Raw genomic sequence first — 25619 nt, forward strand, 5'->3', positions numbered from 1 at the left:
TTTCTAATTGGTGCCAATGTTGTCCATCTACATAGGGAATGAGAACCCCGCCATTCACATTTCTAATTAAAGCAAGAACCCAAAGCTCAAAATATATCCAAGTAACCGCTGAGCCTGTAAGAGCCTACGGGAAGAGGTCAGCGGAAGCCTGAGTTATTGATTCGCTGTGAGAAGGGGGCGGCAGAAGGTCCCCGGGCAGGAGCAGACGCCGTTCGGCACTGGGAGTGTCTCTGGCTCCAGCGGGACAGAGAACACGGCGAGGCCCGCGCGGGGGCTTCTGGCCGGAGCTGAGCGCCCGCGGCGGGGCGCCCGCGGCTGAGCGCCCGCGGCTGGGCGCCCGCGGCTGGGCGCCCGCGGCGGGGCGCCCGCGGCGGGGCGCCCGCGGCTGGGCGCCCGCGGCTGGGCGCCCGCGGCTGGGCGCCCGCGGCTGGGCGCCCGCGGCTGGGCGCCCGCGGCTGAGCGCCCGCGGCGGGGCGCCCGCGGCTGAGCGCCCGCGGCGGGGCGCCCGTCACTTCCCGTAGAACTTCTTGTTGAGCAGGAAGATCAGGAGGTTGACATTGACTTTTGCTCTATCGAACAGCTTCATGACAGCGACTCCTTCATACTGCAGCTGTAACAGATCCTGCCCAAAGAACAAAATAAAGACTGCTGAGGAAATCTTGGGAAACGGAAAGGAGGCCACGGATGGAGCCAGCACAAACACACATCTTAAAAAAGGCATGATGGGGCAGCGAGGTGGCGCAGTGGATAGAGCACCGGCCCTGGATTCAGGAGGACCTGAGTTCAAATCCAGCCTCAGACACTTGACACTTACTAGCTGTGTGACCCTGGGCAAGTCACTTAATCCTCACTGCCCTACCCAAAAATAAATAAATAAATAAATTTTGGGGCAGCTAGGTAGCACAGTGGATAGAGCACCAGCCCTGGATTCAGGAGGACCTGAGTTCAAATCTGGCCTCAGATACTTAACGGTTACTAGCTGTGTGACCCTTAACCCCAATTGCCTCACCAAAAAAAAAAAAAAAAAAAAAAGAAGGGGGCATGTTCATAGTAAATTTGTGATCTCAACTGGTTCTGGAGAATTCTTGTCCATGGGAGAGCCAAACAACCTGCTGGAGGCTGACCTCCAGGGTCTTTCACATTTCATGCCTAACAATATTAGCAATCATGCAGTGCATCTGCTATTTTTCACAAGGTGTCTGGCTGGCTCATACATTTCCTGGAGGATAATAATAACCCTTATATCAATTCTGACATAGAAGCCATTGTTAGTTTATGCTGCTGCCTGCACACTGTAAGCTACTATGCTGAAAGCGAATAGGAAATAGGAAATCTGGTCACCATACATCTCAAACAAAAATAAATTCCATAAGAGATTATATAATACAACACTGATAACCAGACCACTTAGGAAATAGAGTATTTTGGCGAATGTATTTTTTTTGGTTAATTCAGGGCTCATGCTTTTCATATCATATATCAAATAATGTTTTTTTCTTTCTTCCTTCTTTCTTTTTTTTGGGGGGCAAGGCAATTGGGGTTAAGTGACATGCCCAGGTCACACAACTATTGAGTGTCAAGTGTCTGAGGTCAGATTTGTATAAGTTTTCTTAAAAAGGAATATTTAATTGTTACATTTATCTACCTTTCCCCCATTACAGAGCACCATATTTCTCCCACTTTAGTGAAATTATGTCATAGAAAGTGGATGAAGGATTTTGTAGGACAAAATGCGACAGATTAGAGACTAGTAGCTTCTGAAGTATCTTACTTAATAATAGACCATTATAACAATAAAAGACATAAATGACCTTTAAAAAAACTGTAGATCTGCTAATTTTAGAAATGGGGAAACTGAGGCCCACTGAATCAAGTTAGCAAAAATGGTGGGACCAGAATCTAAAGTCAAATGTTCTTCCCACTGTACCATGGTGTCTACTGTAAAAAAATCTGGATAAAATGAGAATTATAATCTGAGATAGAAAACACAATGTTCAAAAGGGGATGGAAAGAAAAGGGCCAACAATGGGGCCTCAACAAGATCCACCAGGCCCCTCACCCCAATTTTTTGATATTTCACATTTTGTGTTTTATGGTGAGAATGAATCTGTAAGATCTGGGCTACCAATCTTAGAACCTGGGAAGATTTTTTTTTTTAATAGTGAAAATTCCAGATTCGCAGGGTTAGAATAAAAAGGCTTCATGCAAGATTAATCCATCATCTTAACAGTTAGTAGGACCATATTTTAACCACTCCAGGCAATGGCAGAAAGACAGACTTGTCTGAGTATATCTGACAAAACAAGATGTAGAGATGCACTAAGCAAAAATCTATGGGCATTTTACTAAAAGTAGAACCTAGGTTCAAATCCCTGCTCTGAAAAAGCTTCTTTCTCATGACCTTGGGCAAGTCATTTCATTTTCATCATTCTTCAGATGAAAGTGTTCATCTTTGGGGCAGCTAGGTGGCAAAGTGGATAGAGCACTGGCCCTGGAGTCAGGAGTACCTGAGTTCAAATCAGCCTCAGAAACTTAACACTTATTAGCTGTGTGACCCTGGGCAAGTCACTTAACCCCAATTGCCTCACTAAAAAAAAAAGAAAAAAAAAAGAAAGTGTTCATCTTTGAGCTGTCTGGCCTTCCTAAATTTTAGGAAAATTCTTTGATTCTCCCTTGGAGGTTCATATTTTACATAGGAATTATAAAATTGCATCCTGTATGATTTAAATAGTTGTAAAAGGGAGGCTTGGTAACTGGCAAATATATTTCAGAAACATGAACAAAGATGGTGACAGGCTTCTACCACAGAAGTCATGAGTATGACAATTCAGAGACAATAGTGAGCATCTGCATGAAAAGTAAATGTATAGGGGGAAAAACTTTAGCCACTGACTCCCTTACATGAAATCTATTTTTTTCTTTTTAAAAAAGATGTGGGGGCAGCTAGGTGGCGCAGTGGATAGAGCACCGGCCCTGGAGTCAGGAGTACCTGAGTTCAAATTCGGCCTTAGACACTTAACACTTACTAGCTGTGTGACCCTGGGCAAGTCACTTACCCCCAATTGCCTCACTAAAAAAAAAAAAAAAAGATGTGGACAATTAGTTACTCCCATTAGACTCTAAAGGGTTTTCACAGAGAGATCTCTGCTCATATATTAAGAGTGTTATATAATTTCTAAACTACTGTTCAGGATCACAATTAAAGAACCAATCATTCATATCAAAGCCTCTTCCCGAACATATACCAAGTCTATTTCTGCCTTTTTTCATTTATATACATGACAAAATATGCTTTAAAATCTAGACACATACACCATCAATTTTATCCCATGAACATCAAGATGTTCCTTTGTTTTCCCATAGTTTATACTCTTTCCCAGAAGATATATGGGAAAGCACTTAAGTGGTAAGCAGAGACACTCATTAGCGAGACACTGAAGGTACCTAAACACTGCCCCTTTCTACCAATCCTTGTGCAGTTGTGCCCAACTAAGAAGAATACCAATAACTTCAGCCAATGGGAAGCTATATGGTAAAAACACAAGCGGGTAAAGTGTCTATGTGTGAGAAGTAGGATAACAGACATTATTGAAGACAGGTACGATTGATGATGGACAAGAGGAAGGCCTTTGGGCCACGGGTGGCTAATTCATAGAAAACAAGAAGGCAGCAAGAGTTCCTGAAGGAGGTGCGTTAGGGAAAAGGAGGCATTGTATACTTGACAAGGAGCTGGTTTGGGGGAGTCAGGAAGAACAGGGGGAGGGGGGGGGTTTGAATCCTGACAAATTCAGACACCGTAATACCCTCTGATAACTACTAGCTGTGTGTGACCTTGGACAAATCACTTAACCTCTAAGTCTTAGTTTCCTCATCTGTAAAATGGGGATGATGCCTAATATAACTTCTCTCATAGAACTGTTTCAAGGACAAAATGAGAAGACATGGATCAAGTATTCTATGAACTGTAAAACACTTTATAAAACATCAATTATACTCTATTACCCGTAAGAAAGAAATCAGATTCAAAGTCCACACCTCTCTTAGAAATGTTGTTGTTGTTGTTTGTCCCTCCTTCTCAAAGAGGACCATGATATCAGGAGGAGATGCCATGACTTGCAGTGAATTGGATTTAAGTGAGAGAGGGCTGTGCAAAGTCACCAGCCTCACTCTCTCCTCCAGAGCCATCTGGGTCCAGTGGCAACATATGGATCAGGATGACTGAAGATGGCTCCAGATGTTTAAGGCAATTGGGTTAAGTGACTTGCCCAGGGACACACAGCTAATAAGTGTCTGAGGCCAGAACTGAACTCAGGTCCTCCCAACTTCAGGGCCAATGCTCTATGCATTGCACCACCCAGCTGCCCCCCAGAAATAGGAGGTCATGGGTCAAAGAAATTCCCCTTAAAAAGTAATATAAACATAAAGCACCAGCCCTGGATTCAGGAGGACCTGAGTTCAAATCTGGCCTCAGACACTTGACACTTACTAGCTGTGTGACCCTGAGCAAGTCACTTAACCCCAATTACCTCACCAAAAAAAAAAAAAAAAAAGGTAATATAAACAATGCCCAGAAATGTGAGAAAAAAGTAGACCCCTATTTATTTCCATATTTTCACCTGCATTAGAATAGAATATCTCTGTGGGCAAGGGTTGATCTTGCCTTCCTTGGTATTGTTTTTATATCCTCCGTCCTGCCTCAGGGAGCAGCTAGGGAATCCAAGGGGCCAGTCCACAGTAGCTCCATTCGGGAGGCTAAGTGAGCAGCACCGGCACCTGGGCTCAGAGGAAGCTGCTCTGTTCAGAGGGACTGACTGAGGGACCCTGGGCAATCACATCACCTCTCAGTCTCAGTTTCTTCCTCTGTCAAATGGGGACAACAGCAGCAGCTATCCCACCAAGGCTGGGCTCAAAAGAAACCAAATGAAGCCCTTTGCAAACTTGAAAGCACTAGGAAAATGCCAAGTAGTGAAGACTGGTTTTGTTCCTTTCGTTCTGTTACTCTAATCAATTCTCAAAGCTCCTACAATAAGCTCAGGTGCCAGGCTTAAACACCATTTTTTCTAATGTTATTTGGAACCTCTTAATAATTAAACCTCTGAAAAGAATTTTTCTCAAAAGTTCCTTCTTCGGTTTCTTTAGAGGAAGAGTGGGATAATGGAAAGAGCACTGAATACTCACTCTGAAAACCCAGAGCTTGAGCCCCCAGCTCTACCACTTACTAGCTGTGAGCTACTGGTCCTGTCACCTCACCTTCCTTGTCTGTCCATCTGAATCACAGGATTTACAGGGCCTCTCAGAGTTGTTGTGACAACTAAAAGAAATACTCTACACGAGAGTGCTTTGTAACCATAAAAAGCACTCGATCGATGTGGACTATTGTTATTATCTAAGGGAACAGAATTATTTCATCTCTGTTAGGCTACCCTCTAAGGAAAAAACACTCACCTGATAATGTAACATGAAAGTCTCCATCTGAACCCCCATGAACTTGGCTTTCACTTCAAAGTCTCCAACTTCCTCTGTTGGGTTGATTTCAAATATCACATTTTTGAACCTGTTTAAAAAAACCAATAAATTACCAAGAGGCCATGGCTTGCATGTTTTGTAAAAGAGGGGGAGGACTGTGAAATGAGGAAATTGGTTAGAGTCCATGAGCAGGAAGGCGAGAATACAGTGAATTGTTTATTTCAGTTATCACCTTATTTTCAGCGAATGAAACTATAAATATATGCTTCAGAACGTAAAGAAAAGATGGAATGTACCCCCAATTTAGCCTTCTGCTTTACTCAAGCAGAAGCAAAGACCCCTGCCAAGACAATGTCAAAGGAAGTCTATCAAGTAAAGCAGTAGCTTACCACCCCCCCCCCCACCACTCCCATGAAGCAGGGAAGAAGGATAGTGATTACATTTGGGCTGGAATCAGTGATGGAAGGAAGGAAGGGGGTTAACCCTGGGGGGAGGGGGAGAGGTGGGACATAAAAAGGAAAAAGGGGGAGCTCAGAGAACGATTTGGCTGGTCAGAAGAAGGAGGCCGGGGCACAAAGAAGGAAACATGGTCTTTGGACATCATGCTGGGTAAATGTCTCAGTATCATGACCACAAGTCAACTACCATACCAAGAATTACTATGGAAAAAAGAGGAAGGCTAGTGTTACATCACCATGACAGGTCCTACACTGAACACAGTTTTGCGTAGTGCTGGGATACTCTACCAGGAAACCAAGAATTCAACAACCTCTCCTGTTTGTTACACAGCTGAGAACCAAAGAGAACATCCAAAGGACCTCAGATCCAAAACAAATGCCATGACAGTCCATGCATTAAAGCACCTGCACTTTCCTCATAGCTTGAATCCCTTCCAACTGTAAATGCATTATCCTAAATAGGTCATTGGCACCCCAGGCACTCAACACCTACTTACTCTTGCTTGATATACAATTCTAATAATCCTGGATATCTGGTTTCTAAACCTGCAGTATACTGTAAATAGTCTATTAGAAGGAAAGGGAATGACTGCTGTGGCAGGCACACTGGCAACAAGAGATGAGACAGAAAAATTATTTTTAAATGTATATATACACACATATGTACACACACACACACACACACAGAGTCAACTAGAATTTACCATGTGCTAAACATACTAAAAAAGCATGAAATCCCAGAACCATATAGTATGAGGACTGATAGATGAACACCTCTCTACTCTCTCCCTTGAGAGATCTCACCAGGGGTTCCATCATTGCTGATGACTCACAAATCTATACTTCATAGACATATAGTAAATCTATGGATATCAGCCCCAATCCGTGTCCTGACCTGTCTCCACATCTCCAACTGCCTCCTAGATAGCCCTGGCTGGTACTTCAAACTCACCATATGCAAGATGGCAGTCATCATTTTCTCCTCTAAACTCATCCATCCTTTATCTGTTCAAAGTACCACTAGCCTGGTCATCTCTCTGGTTCATCATTTTGGACTCACCCTCAATCCAGTTCCTCCTTGCTATGCCCCCCTCCCTTCATATCTAGTCAGCTGCTAACTCTGCTTGGTTCTAACTGCACCACATCTTTTGCATGTGTCTTCTCTCCACTTATGAGGCTATCATACAGGTTTTGGCCCTCATTTCCTTGCCTCTAGTCTCTCTCCAAGAGACCCCTTCCCTATGTTCAACTGCCAAAGTAGTCATCTTAAAAGCATAGATCAAACTGCAGTCCTCTCCTTCTCAAAAATACTCAGTGGGACCCTATGGCTTCTAGGATAAATTATAAACTGGCATCAAAAACCCTCCACATCTGGCTTTAATCTACCTTTTCATAGCCTTTTTTCTACATGATTCCCCTTCATGAACTCAACTCCAATCAGATGAGGTTATGAGCTGTCCCAACATGGCATCTTGTACCTGTATACATCTATCTGTACAGGCCATCTCCATGTCTAATCAGCACCCTCTTCATCTCCACCTTTCAGCATCCTTTTCTTCCTTCAAGGCTTTGTTTAGGAGTCACTTCTTCCACTAAGTTTTCCTGCCACCCCCCAACAAGAAGTGTCTTCTTCCTCCTGGAATCTTCTTACAGTACAGTACAGTATGTTGGTTGGATCTTTCTTTTGCTGTCATCCTCCCCCATCACCCTCCTGGGTGTCCATATTATGTCCATCTGTGCACATGTCATCTCCATGCTTTTCCCCTGCTAGCAGGTCAACTCCCTGAGTGCAGAGACTATCATTTTTACTGTGGTATTCCTTGTGTCTTACAGATAATAAGTGTTTAATAAATGTTTGTTGAATTAAAGAGACAACAAAAGTCTTACAGTTGCTCGCTATGAAACTATATTATTTTGTGGGGTGTGTGTGTGTGTGTGTGTGTGTGTGTGTGTGTGTGCGCACACACGTGCTCGCGAGTGGAGAAGAGAAGGAGAGAGAGAAGATCCCTGCCACAGCACAACAGAATGATCAGTGTTACATTCAGGCACCGCAATCATCAACAAGTAGTCCAATGATATTTGGCAGCCTTTAATTAAGGCACAGGAATGTGTCAGAGTTGGGAAAGATTTCTTCTTCAAACTTATTAAGTTCTGATGCTGCAAAATAGTAAATTCTCTATAACTTAGGAAAGTTGTCTATTCAGAATAACTCATTCCTAGAGGGTTGCCATAGATTCTAAGGTCCTAGACTCAGGATAGAGACAAATTCCAACGCTGGGTCTCAAATGAGCATTAATGCATGCAAAGCACTTTGCAGACTTTTTTTTCTTTTCTTTTGGCAGGGCAATGGGGGTTAAGTGACTTGCCCAGGGTCACACAGCTAGTAAGTGTCAAGTGTCTGAGGCCAGATTTGAACTCAGGTCCTCCTGAATCCAGGGCTGGTGCTCTATCCACTGGGCCACCTAGCCGCCCCACTTTGCAGACTTTTAAAGCACAATATGAATTATGGTTGTTATTACAAACTTATAAGCAAGGACACCTATCACAGGTTCCCTCTAGTGTACAAAATCCAAAACAGATGATCTAGAATGTATTGAAGGTATTCTTATTATCCATTCTTGCTCTAATTATTCTATATGTATGTGAAAAGAGAATTAATAGGAGAAAAATCCTCATAAGAAATTAATTGCTTCCTTCTAATTGTCTTTCCTTGGCCATGAAGATATCAGGTACCATCAACAGACATTCCTTCTTACCTGCCTGGTTCTCAGAAAGCTAAGCTTTTATGTGTGTCCTACCATATACTCTGGTGCCCTCCAGTGTCACTCTTATAAGACGTCAGCCCACAGTTTCCTAAATAGCATTGAAACCAGAGTTTAGCTAACAAAACCAGTTGGGTGGGATGTGACGTGATCTTTGCATACTCAAGGAAAAAGTGTCATAGGATATCTTTTCTTTGAAAGCAAAACACATCAAATGTCACTAAATGGGTGATCTGTCCCCACTGGGACTTTAGAGAGGAAACCTGATGGTGAGAGAGGATTCTTTAAGACAGTGTATGTTGGTGTTCCCTCCAAGAGACTGGATCCAAGTAATAATGCCTGGAAAACATAACGTAAAGGCTACATTTTGCTGCCTTGTTTATTTCACCAATGGGATAATTTTCTAAAATCACAGCTCAAGTGACAGTGGTCACAGCTAAAGAATAGCCAACATCTGTCCAGCAGGGAGGGTGGTGCATGACCCAGGTATAAATCATGCCTCCAATATACTCCCTATATTACTCTGGGCAAATCTCGTGACCTCTAAAAGCCCTAGTCAGCTCTCTCACTGTAAGGTGGTGAATGAATTTTGTCACCAGAAAGTTAGTTCCCTGTGCAGATGAAATCATAGCCCTAGACTTCAAAAAAATGCAATCAGAAAACCAGTTGTTCAGTGTGGCTGATCCACACAGAACCAAAGGCTTATTCTAAAAGGCTCTAAATCACCATATAGAACTCTGAGGTGCCAAAGGCTGCCTCCCTACGTGAAGGAGTTTAGCCAGAATAATGACTATAAAAGACCACTTCTGTCATGTGCCACCTGGAGCGGCACTTTGGGAGTCTTTTCACAAACAACAGTAAAGAATTCAAAGCAGGCAAAAAGTTAAGTTAAGGCAATCGACATTGTCCACCAGCCAGGTTAAGTGAGGGAAAATGGCCACAGCCCAGATCCTAGGGGTAGAGAAAGGAAAGTGCTTTATGCAGGTCCTGGGACAAGACCACCTGAAAGTTAGACATCCTCCTTTGAGACCAAAGAAAAGATTTGTCCAAACAACATACAAACCAGGCCCAGAAGCTGTATGTCCTTCCAATAGGCAGCACGGTGATCCAGCAGACAGAGTGCTAGTGTTACTAGTGGTGTGAGCCTTGGCAGTCACTTTATCCTGTCTGCCTCAATTGCTCATCTGTAAAACAAGCTGGAGAAGGAAATAGCAAACCACTCCAGTATCTGTGCCAAGAAAACCCCAAATGGGGTCACGAAGAGGTGAACCTCACTCAGCAAAGTTTGAGGGTGAAATGGTCATTGGTAGGAACTGAGTAGCTTAAGAACAGCAGGCTGTGCTACCTGAATCCTACATTTTTAGGACAAAGGATTTTTATTCTATGGTTGTACTGATCTACCCTGAAAATCCAGTCACATGGCTAGCTATGGAACTCTGAGAGGGGGGGCCAAGGATGGAGGCGAGAATCAATAGCAGAGGGTGGGTCACATGCCATGGCTCCCACTTCTCACTAAAATGATGTTGTTTGTTAATGTTAACAAATTACTAATGAAACATGTCCCAGAGAAGTCAGTCCCTCCAAGCTGCCCACGATTCTCTAAGAATGGTAAAAAGATGACATTAGGTCACTCACAGGATACTACTGGGCTGCGATGGACAGAGTTGTCTGTGGCCCAAAGCTGGTTGGTGAGCTGGGGGTAGATTGAGGACACAGCACAGAGGCTTTCAAACTGCCTGACACTCACTGCATGCAGGTCTCTGTATTTCTAAGAAGCATTTTTACCTTTCTGTGGGTCCCAGGACCCTCTCTTCTTTTGTCTAGGGACAAGAGAGTCCCCATTTCTAGAGGGGCTGACACTGCAAGAGGTGGCGGCTCTGCTAACCACTAAACTTCAGGGTTATCCTTAATTCGCTGTGGTTATCTTTCATAGGCTACTTATTCCTTCTTTAACGGGTGAGAAGAAGTCTTAGAGGAAACCAGTACAGGACCTTGGTACACAAGAAGTATTCAGTAAATGTGTGTTGTTGGGATTATGAAAGCCCAGGTCAGCAGAGACAAAAGAGCCACATCTCTAAGATGGAGATCAGATAAACTCTTTCCAAAGAAAAGGTTCTTAGGCTAAAGTAAGAATATGCAGCTAGTGTCCCTCGAGCCCCATCTCCAGGTCATCAAGCTCTTTAAGTCTCTTTATGTGGATGCAGTAAGAACTATGAGAATAAGGGCCGTGCTTGGAAAAGAGAAACTGAAGACTCCCATGGAAATCACAGGAGACTGCCACTCACAATTTTGGGGCAGCCAAAAGGATAACTCTGTAAATCTTGAAACAGCTCAGGGGAGCGGCTAGGTGGCACAGTGAATAAAGCACCAGCCCTGGATTCAGGAGGACCTAAGTTCAAATCCTGCCTTAGACACTTGACACTTACTAGCTGTGTGACCCTGGGCAAGTCATTTAATCCTTATTGCCCCACAAAAAAAACACACAAACAAACCAAGCAAACAAACCAACAAAAAAAACCCAGCTCAGGCACAAGTCAATCGAATAATGGGTACACATTGCTTTCAAAGGAAGGTACCTTGGGCCCATTTGTGTCCCTAGAAAGGTATGCTTTGGGCATGGGATTTCTTAATAAGACAGGCAAGATAAGATAGGTCATGATAAGACAGGCAGTTTAAAATGACCACCTTGATGAGATGTAAAGCCAGCAGGACACAGAGAGAAACTTCTGGGCACAGATGAGCTTCCTGTAAATAAAGATGAGACAGTTCATTGGCCACTCACTGATTCACTTGAAGGTCCTCAATTTCCAGCAGGACTCCCTTCTCGTGCAGTCTTGCAGCTGTGTATTTCAGGGAAATCTTTTTACTCTTCTTTCCTTTCATCTCTCTTGGCTTCTTAGACACCCTGTGAAAATGGAACAGGAACATCTGATGTCAACAGCTACACATCCCAAGCTTTATCTGAGCAAATGATCCAGAAACAGGGCATTGTTGTTGTCCTTCCTTCTCAAAGAGGACCATGACATCAGGAAGTGACTTGCAGTGAACTGGATTTAAGTGAGGGAGGGCTGTGCAAAGTCACCAGCCTCACTCTCTCCTCCACAGCCCTCTGGGTCCAGTGGCAAGATATACATCAGGATGACTGGAGATGGCCCTGGATGTTTAAGGCAATTGGGGTTAAGTGACTTGCCCAAGGTCACACAGCTAGTAAGTGTCTGGGGTCAGATTTGAACTCAAGTTCTCCCAACTTCAGGGCCAGTGCTCTATGCACTGTACCACCTAGCTGGACCCCCAGGAATAGGAGGTCATGGGTCAAAGAAGTTCCCCTTAAAAATATAAACAATACCCAAATGGGGTCAAAATGGTCCAGTGCTCTGCACCACAAGCTGGTTACTCTTGGCTCCAAGTTCTTGTTCCAGTTTTGCAAGTCATTTTCAAGTTAATTTTGAGTAATTCATTCACTATCTAGGACTCATCTTCAAAACAGAAATACTGATACAAAATTCCCATTCCCAACTAACATCTCCCATGGATTCCCCACTGCATCTAAGATAGTACGTTTTTGTTTTTGTTTTTTAGTGAGGCAACTGGGGTTGAGTGACTTGCCCAGGGTCACACAGCTAGTAAGTGTTAAGTGTCTGAGGCCGGATTTGAACTCAGGTACTCCTGAATCCAGAGCCGGTGCTCTATCCACTATGCCACCTAGCTGTCCCCACACATAGTACGTTTAAAAAAAATACTTGTTGACTATTTTAGCACAGGCATAAAGACCTGGAATCGTAGACCAAGGCGTTATGGATCTCATTCAATAAAAAAATCATTCTAAGTTGTTGAATAAAGAATCATTCTAAATTGTTGAACAAGGATATGACATAATGATGGCTGTTTTAGCAAGAAGCAGCAAGCTGAGGGGTGCAAAATAGCCTGGAATTCCAGACAGGAAGCACCTCTGGTAAGAATATGTGTGTCCCCCCCCCAAAAAAAAAATATATATATATATATTTGTCCTTCATTCATGGCTCAGTAACTAGAAAGGACAGACAATGGAGGGCAGGAAAACTAGTAAGGCTAATATTCAAAAGAAGGGGTGATAAGGGGCTGGACTACAATGACGGCAATGGAAATGGGAGATAAAAAGACAGAATCTAAACAACTGTATTTTGAGAAGAGGGAAGCTAGGTGGATAGTGCGCCAGGCCTGGAGTCAGGAAGACCTGAGTTCAAATCTGGCCTCAGATACTTACTAGCTGAGTGACCCTGGGCAAGTCACTTAGCTGTTTGTCTCAATTTCTTTATCTGTGAAATGAAATGGAGAAGGAAATGGCCTACCACGCCAATATCTTTGACAAGAAAACCCCAAATGAGGTCACAAAGAGTCAGACACCACTGGAGAACAACAGATTTTGAGGGGAAATCAACAGGACTTGGTGAACAGGTAAGTGGAGAAAAAAGAGAAGGAGCAAAGCAAAGTTTCTAGGCATAGAAGAGCAAATGGAAAGAAGGAGAGAAACAACAGTTCTAGGGGGAAAGAGCCAAGGAAAGAAAGAGAGGCAGAAACATGTAGAGAAATGGTTAAGAGGGTGTAAATGACATGGGAAGTCATTAGAAAAGTTTCAAAAAGTAGAGTGTGGTCAAGAGTTCTGAACATAACACAGAGGTCTAAGAAAAGACCTTCCCAAAAAGCATCTATCATGACCAAGGATCCTTAAAAATCCAAATGACCTCAATCCAAACAAATTAATCTGTAACGGTAGAATCTGGCCATGACATTTATCCCTTTCTTTCAATTGCCTCGTGTCAAATGAAGGGATGACCCAATGAGATGTTCTCTCAGATCACTTTCGTCTTAAATTCTCCAACTGTCATTTTCAGGAAAAGGTAAGATGATTGGGGGTATGGAAGTCTTTCCCAGAACCCTCAAAAATCACATTAAAAATAAAGTTATCTACTGTTAATCTGTAATGCAGGCCCTCATAATGCTTGAACCAACTGACCCAAGAATAGCTAGAGATTCATGGAAACACAAAAGGAAAAAACAACCAGCCAGCAAAGCACTTCAGGCCAGGATACCAATGAGCACAATCCTCTCTCACTTCTCTTTCCCTTCCTTCTCCCACCTCTTTTCTAGCCCTATGCCCTTGCCCAAGTCAGATCTTTGAAAAACACTTACTTGCCCTTGCTGGCCAAATTATCCAAGCAGGTTTTGATGTAGCTCTTATAATAGTCCACCTGCTCTCCATAAAATGTGGCCTTGGAGTTCAGAGCATTGTAAGTCTGCTGCAGTTTGACCAACTCAGCTTTTCTCCTCTGTCGATACCTCCGCTGATTCCGGATGTCCTACAGAAAACAGAAGATCAAGACTGACTGGCCAGTGGAAAAATAAAAAGTACGTGCTAAGCTTTTCTTGCTTCTTCCTCACCAAATTCTGCAGTTGAACATTTACCCTTTACTTTGGAAATGGCCAAACGTAACATTCTATTCAGAAATAAAAGAATTCTGATTCTGGTGATTTTATTTTGCATGCACGCCTTGCAAGTATGTGAAACTGATAAAGAATTTTTCAGCCTTGCCCCTGGGAGTCAACAAAGGAAAGGGGCTGGGGCGGAAATTCTTCCATTTGAGGGAACACCATAGTCCTTCCATAATCTGAAGGCAGGCCGCTGCCTCAGAAGCGCCTACCTCTGCAAAGGGGCCTGAAATGCAAACTGCCAAAGAAAGGTGGGACGCCGGTTTCCCTGGTGCACTACCTTGGCGATATCATTGATCAGTTCCTGGTATTTGTTCTTTGGATTCACTGTCCCAAGCTCTACGAGTTTCTTTAAACCTGACTGGATCTTCTCCTTCTTCTCCTGGAGGCTCAGGTTACCGTCTTCCTTGACAAATTTGGCCTTTTTCATCTTGTCAGGAGTCTTGGCGTCACGAATGGCTCGCCTCTGCATGGCTCTTTGATGTTCTGCTTCCTAAAGAAATAAAAAGAAGAGTTCCACATGGGCCCATGCTAACACTGGAAATCAAGACAGTGTATTTATCACATCCAGCATCTTCTATGGCAGAACAAAGAACAGAGACCAGTCTTTTTGAGTCCAAATTACAGATGAGGCAAAGAAGGACTAAGGGCCTTTGCTTAAAGCAACAATCAGGGAAAGACATGGGACCGGTGGTCAGGTTTCTTTCTCCTCCGTGGTACTGCCTGCCCCATATAAGTCCCTTCCTGGACCCTCTCTCTGACACATCAACAGAGTCACGGGGCTAAAAAATCTCCCTAACTTTACGCCATGGTGTGAAATTGCTACTATTTACTATCCTTCCTAGATAGTGTCCGTGCTCATTCCATTTTTTAACAGCTAAACAGAGACTTGCTACTTCTACTTCCCAGCCAACCATTTCCTTTTTTTTTTTTTTGGGGGGGGGTGAGGCAATTGGGGTTAAGTGACTTGCCCAGGGTCACACAGCTAGTAAATGTTAAGTGTCTGAGGTCAGATTTGAACTCAGGTCCTCCTGAATCCAGGACTGGTGTTCTATCCACTGCGTCACCTAGCTGCCCCCATTTCCTTTTAAAGTTCAAAAGAAATGTGCCCTGGAAGGACTTGCATGAACTGATGATGAGTGAGATGAGCAGAACCAGGAGAACATTGTACAGAGTTTCATCATCAGTATGTGTTGATCAACTGTGACAGACTAGATTCTTCTCACCAATCCAATGGTACAAGAAAGTTCCAAAGGACTCATAATGGAAAAGGCTCTCCAAATCCAGGGTAAAAAAAAAGGAACTATGGAATATGGATGTTGATTGGACCATACTATTTTTTTTGGTGGGGCAATTGGGGTTAAAGTGACTTGCCCAGGGTCACACAGCTAGTTAGTGTTAAGTGTCTGAGGCTGGATTTGAACTCAGCTACTCCTGAATCCAGGGCCAGTGCTCTATCCACTGTGCCACCTAGCTGCCCTGACCAAACTATTTCTTTTGTTTTTGGTGCTGCTGTTTTTCTTTTTTGAGGTTTTTCCTTTTTGCTCTGATTCTTCTTGTATAACATGACTAATGCAGAAATATACTAATGTTATTATATATGCATATATATGTATGTATGTACATATATATATATATATGCATGCGTGTTTGTATATATATACAACCTATATCAGATTACCTGCTGTCTAGGGGAGGGAGGGAGAAAAATTGGAAATTGGAAATCTTACCTAAACAAATGTTGAAAACTAAAATAAATAAAGAAATTTACAAAAAAAAAAAGAAAGAAATGTGCCTTTGCCCCTACCATTCTACTCAATCTTTCCTCCTTCGAGCCAAAACCAATGTCTTTGCTCAGTTCTCATTCATCTCCATTTTTCAGTATTATTAACCATTGTAAATCATCCCTCTGAAACGTTTTCTTCCCTTGGCTTTCCTGACACTTCATTTCATGGTTCTCATCTTTCTTTTCAAATCTCTCTTTCTATAAGGTTTGCTGTTTCTCCTACTCTTATGAGGCAGCTAGGTGCTACAGCCAACAGAGTGGTAGATCTGAGTTCAAATAGGGCCTCGGGCACCTATTAGCTATGTGACCCTAGGCATATCATTTAACCTCTGTCTGCCTTAGTTTTCTCATCTCTAAAACATCTACTTCCTACAAGAATGAAATGAGATGGGGGCAGCTAGGTGGCACAGTGGATAAAACACCAGCCCTGGATTCAGGAAGACTAAGTTCAAATCTGGCCTCAGACACTTGACACTTACTAGCTGTGTGACCCTGGACTCATTTCCCCACCCCCCCCAAAAATAAATAAATAAAATGAGACAATATTTGTAAGGCACTTTGAAAACTTTAAAACACTGTGTAAAAAAAAAAACAACCTGTGTAAATGCTAGCTATTATACCTGTCCATGTATATATAATATATACATATATACATATACCTACACTTACATATTTGGGGGGGGAGCAATAAGGGTTAACTGACTTGCCCAGGGTCACACATCTGGTAAGTGTCAAGTGTTTGAGGCTGGATTTGAACTCAGGTCCTCCTGAGTCCAGGGCTGGTGCTTTATCTACTGTGCCACCTAGCTGCCCCCTACACCTACATATTTTGACAGCGAGAATGTTTCTATCCACTGTCCACTCCCCCAACAATGAGCTCACCCACTCTCTGAGTTCAAGTTATCACCTTTAAAATGTTGACTCTCAAAGGGACATCTGTGGACCAGCCCTCTTGGTGAAACCCCAGTGCCAGAATTTGAACCACTTACAGAACAGTTACTTTGAACATGCCATCCTCATTTCCTATCTACCATAGAAGTGGCTTGTTTTCCCAACTTCACCATATTCTGCATGTGGAAACACTATTTAGCTAGTTAACTACAACCTGTTCCCTGCACATATTCAAAGACTTCTTCCAGACTTCTTCACCAGGACTAGAAGGAACTCTAAGAAATCATCTAATCCAACCTCCACATCTTGCAGATGAGCACCATGAAGCCCACAAGGGTAGAGAACCCTGACCCAAACCACAAAGTTAGGAAAGGAAGATGCCAGCGGCACCTCTGGATCTCCTGCCTCCCCAGCCCAGTGCACCTTTTAGCATGTCACACTGCCAGGACCTACCCAGGTGGCTTTGCAGTGTTCCCCACCATTCATGCTACGACCGCTCCAGCCCCAATTCTTATTTCGTGCCTAAGCCACTTAAGCAGTTTCTTGGCTGGTTTCTCCCTAGGCTCTCTTCTCTCTACAATTCATCCTCCAAATGGCTACCAGATTAATCTTTCTCAAACACCATTCATAGGCCGACTTTCTAGCACATCAAACTCAAACTCTTTATATAACTTTCATGGCTCTTGACAACCTCTTCTGATCTGTAACTTTACTAAATTCATCTGAATCCTGAGTCGCTTAGGGCCACCAACCGTGCCTGAACCCCTATTACATGGACACAGTGGCCAGTATCCACGGCTGGCTAAATAACGAGTTTTGCATCAAATCAGAGACAGCTAGCTAATGCCAGGTTTTTACAAAAACCTTCTAACCTCACATTCACACAGCACCGTATTACTCATGTGTGTACAAACGTTCTATACGGTACAGATATGGCTTCCAAAAATGGACTTTTTCTATGGGCATATTTTAAATACTTTACCCCTCCCTACCCACCCAAGTTATACCAGTGGGATGTTTTCATCTCTGATGAACTAAGTGCCCATCCCCTCACTGGTTTTCATCCTCTCCTCATCAGGATTATGCACTCATCCTCCTTACCACTACCTATATTCTTTCTGAGCCTCATTTAATGAAAAAAGCCTAGAATGAAGCTAATCTTCTCTGTTGTACCTGTTCATTGGTGGTAGGTGTTTCAAGGATCTCAGTTAGCGTCTCTCCTGGCTGGAACCGGATGACATCCACAATTAAACGCTTTGTACTAAAGTAAAAGAAAAGATATTTCAAAGATCTTCTTAAATGGAACTGTGTGACAGCAGTTCAAACCCTGCTAACGCCAGGCCTTCAAGGAACCTCACAACTCTTTATGCAGCTTTCAAGAAAATGGAACTCTGCGAGACAGAGGATTTCCAGGAAATCAAATTCATTTTAGTAATCTAACGGGAAGAACAATACAAATGAATCCTGCTAAAAGCAATACTCTGGATGGGCAGGATCAGGACAAGTCAAAGCCCAAGTTTGTGGCACAAGCCAAACTTCCTCATTCACTAAGACCAAGAGATTAATTAGTTCTATTACTCCTAATTGCTAAATTCAGTACTCACTTAAGCAAGATAGTCCGAGCATCCATTTCTGAATTTTCATCTCCAGGCACATCAAACTTGTTTGTCAGCGTGAGTGATACTTCTGTCTTAGCCAGCACCTCCTTATTTGGATCATTTACATTGCCAGACCCTTCTCCTAGATTTGCAGGGAAATAATTAATAGAATGGGACCAGTAAAGAAGGGATATAAGAGAAGATTCAAGATCAGTATTTTTTTTCCTCCCTCTAGTATACAGAAAAGACACTAGTAACAAAAAAGAAACATTTGTGCCATTCAAAGGAATCCATAACAAGGAGGATTTCTGTTCCATTTCAATGATACAATACAGCTGACTTGGAACTTTGGAACCCCACCTCATCCTCGGGAATCTGAAATGCATTTTAAGATTCTAACTCTTTCCCGTTTCCTGTAGCTTGTCCGGAGACTTTTTTCCTGGGAAAAGACTCACCAATGAGGGACTCGATGGTGGGCACTTCCCCAAGATCATCCAGTAGCTCATGGATTGGATCATTATGTTCAGGAGCAATGGCATCCTGGTGATCTAAAAGCAACTGAAGAAAACATTATTGTCAAAAGCTTGTGGGTAACCCACACTCTAACGTCCAAGCACTGTGCTTTATATAGCAAGGTAACAGGGTATGCTCCCTGTCCTCAGTGAACTTGTGATGCAACAGAAAAGACCCTCCCAAAGAAGCATGTATTTTTTTTTTAAAGGTTGAGTTTTCCATTATCTTCTGTCTAGTCTAGTTTAACAGAGTGCAAGTGTGTAGGAGAAGCAATGATAACCTTCTGATAACCCCACTGGCCATAATGGAGAATTTCAAGTGTTTGTATTAGCTTTTCATGTGTCTAAGGGAGAAAAAAAGGCCAATGCAAAAAGAATGTTCAAAAATTGCTCTAGATTTTAAGGAATAATGGCATCAATGTACTCAATTAAACAGTCCATACAAAACTTATCTGTTGCAGCCTGATGCCCTTTTGCCTGGCAGGCTCATGTGAAGGTGCTGCCCACTCCTTCCTTCCTGCTGCTCTTGGTGGTGCTCCACATCCTTGGCTCTTCTGATTCTGATTCATCCTCCACCTTTCGCTTCCTATACCCCAAGTACTTCACAAGGTTCTGTCCTTAGCTGCCTTATCTTCCAATTTTAGGCTCACTTCTTTAATGATCTCATTCATTCCTACCATGGGTAGGTAGGTCAGTCCCTAATCTACATCTCGAGCCCAGACCTTCTCTCTGTGCTCCAGAACTACACAGCCAACAGTTTACCAGACGACTCCACCTGAACTAAACGGGATTATATGTGAATATTTCCTTGATTCTTGGTATTCACCAACAAAAGAAAAGTGACCTCACGTCTGAGGAAAAAGACATGAGATCTAGAATACTGTTTTCAGGAAAAGTAAAGCTACAAGATGCCACTGTGCCACGTGGGAAAACAGGACAGACTGCTAGAATTGTCAGTTAATTTCTGCTGGCTGCCTCTCCTCGAGTTGGTTATGTCCAACAGGGAAAATCAAGATCTAGAGGCAGTAAATAAAAGGAAAATGAGTTGATAGCAAAGATCAGTCCAGGCCATGGAGGATGAATGAAAGAATGTAGAGGATCCAGACAAAAAAAGAGGAAGCAAGAGGAAGTCTTTAAGACATTATTAATTAAGAAAAAGAAGATTCAGAATAATGAAATGGAAACAACAGGACAAACATAGAATGACAGTAAGAGCCAAAGGAAAACAAGGCATTTCAATCGCAACAAGGGCAAGAATCGGCCAGAAAACACCCCTGTTAAGACATGATGATGCCGAGGTGCTGAGAGATGGAAACGTGTATATATACTTTGATTTCCAGGATGGCAAAGTTGTCCTGAAAGAGTTGTTGGCATAACAATGCCCAGTTCCCAAGGCAGCAATCAGAAACAAGATCAGTGGAGACATTCTGAACAGGCGGATTAATAATCATAATGTGATGCTGCTGCCGCTGCTGATAAATGATGACGACAGCAGCAGGTAGAACATTTTAAGGCTGGGAAAGCATTTACAGGCATGACCTCATTTGATCCCTTCTCTATGAAACAGGAGCTATTATTATTCCCACTTTATAGAGGAGGGGATAAATAAAGTTTCGGAGTGGTTCAATGATTTCCTGGGAGTCACATCGCTAGCATGAAGTAAGATCTGCAGGTCTTTCTGATTCCACATCCAGCATTCTCCCTACTGTGCCATGTGGCTACCCAGGCAGGACCACACAGCACATGAGATCTTCTGTCTCCTCTGATTAGAACCAAGTGCCTTCTCTGATCCACGTTAAGCTCTCTCAACTCACACTTACGGGACAGAAAGAACAAGCCTTGGGGCTCAGAGAGACCAAATTCAAATCCAACTTCAGACAATTGCTATATTAATCTCAGCAAGCCATTAATCATTTCTGAATTTGTTTCTCCATCCATAAAATGAGATAATATCACCCATATCACAGGGCATGTGTGAGGACCAAATAAGAGAATGCCTATCAAGTGCTTTGAAAACCTTAAAAACTTCAGAAATGCAAGTTGTTGGTCTCATCATAATCATCATAAAACTGTTCATCAGTCTCATTTCTGCCCTTTGGCAAGGGTAAGTCCTCCTGTGGAATCAACCCTTCCCCTTGCAGGCAGCAAGGACTGAGGAGGGAACCTTCCCAATATGGGAAGGACAGTACTTTATACCCTCCCCTTCCACACCTGGAATTATCCCAATGTCCAGGGAGCATTTAAAGATAGAAAGAAGGAAGCCAAGGACTAGGCGGGAAAAGGGATACTTACTGTGTGAGTGTTGATGATTTCCCCAATAGAAATGTAGATAACTGGTTTGGTGACAGTCACTAAGTCAGAATACTCATCCACATTAAATTTATCCTGCAGCTCTGGCACATCACATGCAGTTTGAAAAAAGCGTCTAGAAAAAGCATCCCCCCAACACACACACGAGATAAATGATCAACAGTTAAGAAAAAGGTCAAGGAGACATTGTATAACGCTCCCAATCAAGAGCTCACAAGTAACACCACTGAATAGCCTCAAGGTGTGCAAGGAATCCACATGTAATGCTAAGTCCACGGTGTGACACTGCTATTATATTCCCTCTCCGTAAACACTCCCCACCATTCTGCACACCAACTGGAAGCACAGTGCAACAAGGCCGTGATTCAGGTTTCTACTGGCTCCCCCAAGAGGTGTATATTGGCACATACAATTTGAACCCTTGGACACAAGCCCAGACCGAGCCTTAAGGTTAAAGTTAGGGACTGACCCAATAGTCTTTCATGCTGCTAAATCTGGTTGCTGCCTCAGTCCTGACCCTTCCCCAGCAACTCTTGGGGGTGAAGAACAGTGGCTTAGATCTTGACTCTTACTTTGCAAAGAAAACTATATTTACAAAAACAACCCCCCCCCCCGCAAATTAAAGCCATTCTCATCTCCAAACTGTTTGAGATCACCCTCTACACTCTCCTCCTTTCCCCTCAATCTTAGATAATGAAGTGGTCCTTCTTCCTCTCTACATGTCTTTGTTAATAACATCTCCTTTCCTTTTCTCCAGAACATTGCAAATTCAACTATCCCTCCTCTCATTAATCTTATTTCTCCTCGAGGGTAAGATAGGTTTTCCTATTCTTTCAGAGACACTTGTTCTCTAATATATTTTAATAAATGCTTAATGACTAAATTGTTGTCACAGCTAGCTTTCCCCCAAGAGGGGACAAGTAAGGTGACTACACACATTTAGTTTTACCCATCACAATACTGATTCCTTCTCTACTATCTTCCAACATGTACAAGTCTCCCCATCTTAAAAAACATTCACTAGATGCCTCCATTCTCTCAAAATATCATCCTATATTTTTGCTCTCTTATCAGCCAATTCCTCAAAAAAGGTGTCTATAGTCATTGCCTCTAATCCGTCTCTTCTCATTAACTCCTGAGCTCTGTGCAATCTCGTTTCAGACTTTATCACAACAAAAATTGCTCTCTTCAAAGTTACCAACAACTTCTTTAATTGACAAGTATGATTGTTTTTTCTTGGTTCTCATCTTCTCCAACCCAAGCAGCTGCATTTGACATTGCTAACCATCCTATTCCCCTGGATACTTGATCCTCTGCAGACTTTTCCAACACTACTCCCTCCCTCCCTCCTACTACCCTTTTCTAACCCTACCCTTTGCTAATTCACCATCCAGAGAATATTGTCTCACAGCAGATGTTGTGCAAGGCTCTATCCTGGGCCTCCTACTCTTTTTTTTTTTTTTGTTTGTTTGTTTGTTTTTGCCGGGCAATGGGGGTTAGGTGACTTGCCCAGGGTCACACAGCTAGTAAGTGTCAAGTGTCTGAGGCCAGATATGAACGCAGGTCCTCCTGACTCCAGGGCCAGTGCTCTATCCACTGCACCACCTAGCCATCCCTGGGCCTCCTACTCTCCATCAGCTCTCATGAGTTTAGTTATCCTCTCTATGATAGGATAGGATGACTCCTAGATGTATGTATCCAGCCCATTTCTCCCATGAGCTGCAATCCTGCTTCACCAATTGCCTACTGAACATTTCAAAATGGATACACCAGACACATCTCCATTTCAACAAATCCAGAATTCATCACCTTTCCCCCAAAGCCCAATATCCCCCTCCCAAATTTCCTGATTTGGGTCAAAGACAGAACTGAGCATATCTGAAAGATAATGTATAGGATACCAGCCCAGCAACAGTGAAAACACCTGGTTATTAATTTTGTTTCTGCACAATTGTTTCACCCCCTCAGAAATGTCCTCTGTACCTGAACTTCTGGTAGGAATGAGAGAGATATTCATTAATTATGCTTAGGTGAGAATTATCTCCCAAGAACATCTTATTGGAGGCTGCATGTTGGAGCATCTTTGCAATAGAACCCAGGTTTCTTCGTTGGTCTGTGGTGAGCTGGCCTCCTGCTGACAGGTCAATGATGTCAAAAGCATCAGGAGCCACGATGGCTGGATTCATATACCGGTAGTAGAGCAGGTTACCAATAATCTGGGGGAAAGTTCAGGAGAGAGGTCCATGGGAGGCAAAGACCATTTGACGGGTTAATTGAAAACAAGAAAACATTTCAAAGTCAACTACTGGGGCAAACAATCTTCATTGTTGGGATTAACCAAACTGATCGAATAGTTTGTTATTCTAGCAGATGCAGAAAAAGGAAGAGAGCAGAAATGAAACAAGCTACCTATGGAAGGAACAGATGTGGAACACAGAGTGGCAGGTTTAAAATCTATCCTCTAGTCTAGTAGAAAATCTCTCTCAACACTAAATTTGAAAAGAGGAAGGCCATCCTCATTCCCGTGGATCTTTTACATTCAGATTTGTAGTTGTTCACAGAAAAATTCTAGTTCATGTGAATGAGGAAATTGGTATAGTTGGTAGGAAGAATGCTTAACTTGGACTCACAGTCCTGCAGCACAGTGCCTGGCCCACGGGAAGAACTTAATAAGTGCTGGCTCACTTGATTTGACGTAGTTTCTTCATACTATTCACCCTGCCAACTTTATAGAGTTTGTATGAAGATCAAAATGTAATGAAATATTAAAGCACTCTTTATCAAAATCAGAGAGGAACATACAAACCTAAAGGATTATTATCATAAAAAAGTTAGTATGAATCCTTCCATATGATCCAATTAGCAAACCATGTCGTTAAAAGTCTGCATCCTATTCAACCCTGCTCCTGACACCATAGGCTTCTCATGTATACCTATGAAATGGAGCATTAAATCAACTCAACAAACATTCCCTTCACTGAAGGATTAAATAAAACTTTCAGCTTTTCCCCTAAAGTTCCAATCAGAAAAAAAAAATTTAATTCACCTGAAGAGAAAGTCTAGAATCGATGCCTCATTGAAGGAAAGCACAGAACTAGGAGAGAGGAGAAAACAGCATTCAGGTTTAAAAAAAAAATAAAGTAAGAGCATAGCAGTATAAGGCAAAAGGAGGAGCCACTGTCTCAGCAGAAACAAACACGTTTGCAGCTCTTCCACCGACCACCAGCAGAGTGAAGGACCCAACAGAGAAAAGACAGGGCTCAAAGAAATTATTGCAAGACAGGAAGTTGTCTTAACAGGTCAAGTTTTTGCCTATCATCCATACAGGCTCAATCACTCTACTAAGATCATCATCAATAAGAGTCACATTCAGCATTTAGATGCTTTATTGCATCTAGATTGAGACACTTGTTACTGGTCCTGCGGACTTGTCTAGTTTTGCTCATTTCTCCACAAAGGTAGAAGTCCATTTTTTTCCAGGTTCTTACCTTCAGGAGCTCATCCTCACCAGCATCTGGGAATTTCTCATGCAGCGAATCCTTCAGGACCTTGGCAATGAAGCGCATCCCATAACTGTGGGAGGAACAAGATTCAGAGAATTGACAAAGAGAAAGAAAGCGATGATGGGGAATACTCAGGGTCAAGGGAGTTCACTGCACTCACGGGATTTTGTCCACGGAGCCAACTATAGCAGAGAGGAATTTGTCGGTCACTGCCCTCATATTCCTGATGGAGGAGTCTAGCCTCGTCTTCACCTCTTCATGAGACAGCGCCTGCTCAGGGGTCACATCATATGGCAGTTTGCTGTTGAAAATGAAACCATACAGAAGCAGGTCAGACTACCATGCAAAAGCAGCCCAGAGCAGAAGCCAGCCCTCTCTGTGAGCCAGGTGGCGCACACTAATTTATTTCCCAGTCCTCTGTGAGCCAGGTGGCGCACGCTAACTTCAAATAGTAGTCAACAAAAATGCCCCACTTGTAACTTTAACCCACTCTCCAACAAGAAGATGTATGTGAGAGTCTTTGCAGAGTATCAGGATGATCTGCTGTGTGCTGGGTCAAGGGGCGCTGACCATTTTCATTCACAGCTGGTGGCAGCTGCTTCTTACTGTCCACAAAAAGTCATCAGGTAATCTCTCTCTCTCTCTCTCTCTCTCTCTCTCTCTCTTTCTGTATGTGTGTGTATATATATATATGGGCACCAAAATCGGACAGCTTCTACTAAATTACAATTGTAGCTTCTCATCAAATAGCTGTGAAATATGGATGTTCCGGCACTAAAACCTCAAGCTTGTTGGTGGCAAATGATATGTAAAATTTCTAAAATGAAAGTACCCCTTTTATCAGATATGGTACAATATCAAGTACTC

General features: G+C 42.9%; 1 protein-coding gene across 1 annotated transcript in view; it reads right to left on the bottom strand.

Moving 5' to 3' along the window:
* Nucleotides 1-508: 508 nt before the first annotated feature.
* IQGAP1 (IQ motif containing GTPase activating protein 1) overlaps nucleotides 509-25619 on the bottom strand; it is a 123261-nt gene continuing 98150 nt past the window's right edge. Inside the window, exons 27-38 of the mRNA XM_043985750.1 lie at nucleotides 24913-25053; nucleotides 24738-24822; nucleotides 23233-23465; nucleotides 21232-21364; nucleotides 18883-18985; nucleotides 18434-18569; nucleotides 18003-18090; nucleotides 14433-14645; nucleotides 13856-14022; nucleotides 11469-11591; nucleotides 5446-5554; nucleotides 509-622 (exon numbers count right to left, since the gene is read on the bottom strand). Of these exons, the coding sequence (XP_043841685.1) occupies nucleotides 509-622; nucleotides 5446-5554; nucleotides 11469-11591; nucleotides 13856-14022; nucleotides 14433-14645; nucleotides 18003-18090; nucleotides 18434-18569; nucleotides 18883-18985; nucleotides 21232-21364; nucleotides 23233-23465; nucleotides 24738-24822; nucleotides 24913-25053 (1645 nt within the window). The remainder of the gene's footprint in view (nucleotides 623-5445; nucleotides 5555-11468; nucleotides 11592-13855; nucleotides 14023-14432; nucleotides 14646-18002; nucleotides 18091-18433; nucleotides 18570-18882; nucleotides 18986-21231; nucleotides 21365-23232; nucleotides 23466-24737; nucleotides 24823-24912; nucleotides 25054-25619) is intronic.

The sequence above is a fragment of the Dromiciops gliroides genome, chromosome 2 (assembly GCF_019393635.1).
Source record: "Dromiciops gliroides isolate mDroGli1 chromosome 2, mDroGli1.pri, whole genome shotgun sequence".
Classification (NCBI taxonomy): domain Eukaryota; kingdom Metazoa; phylum Chordata; class Mammalia; order Microbiotheria; family Microbiotheriidae; genus Dromiciops; species Dromiciops gliroides.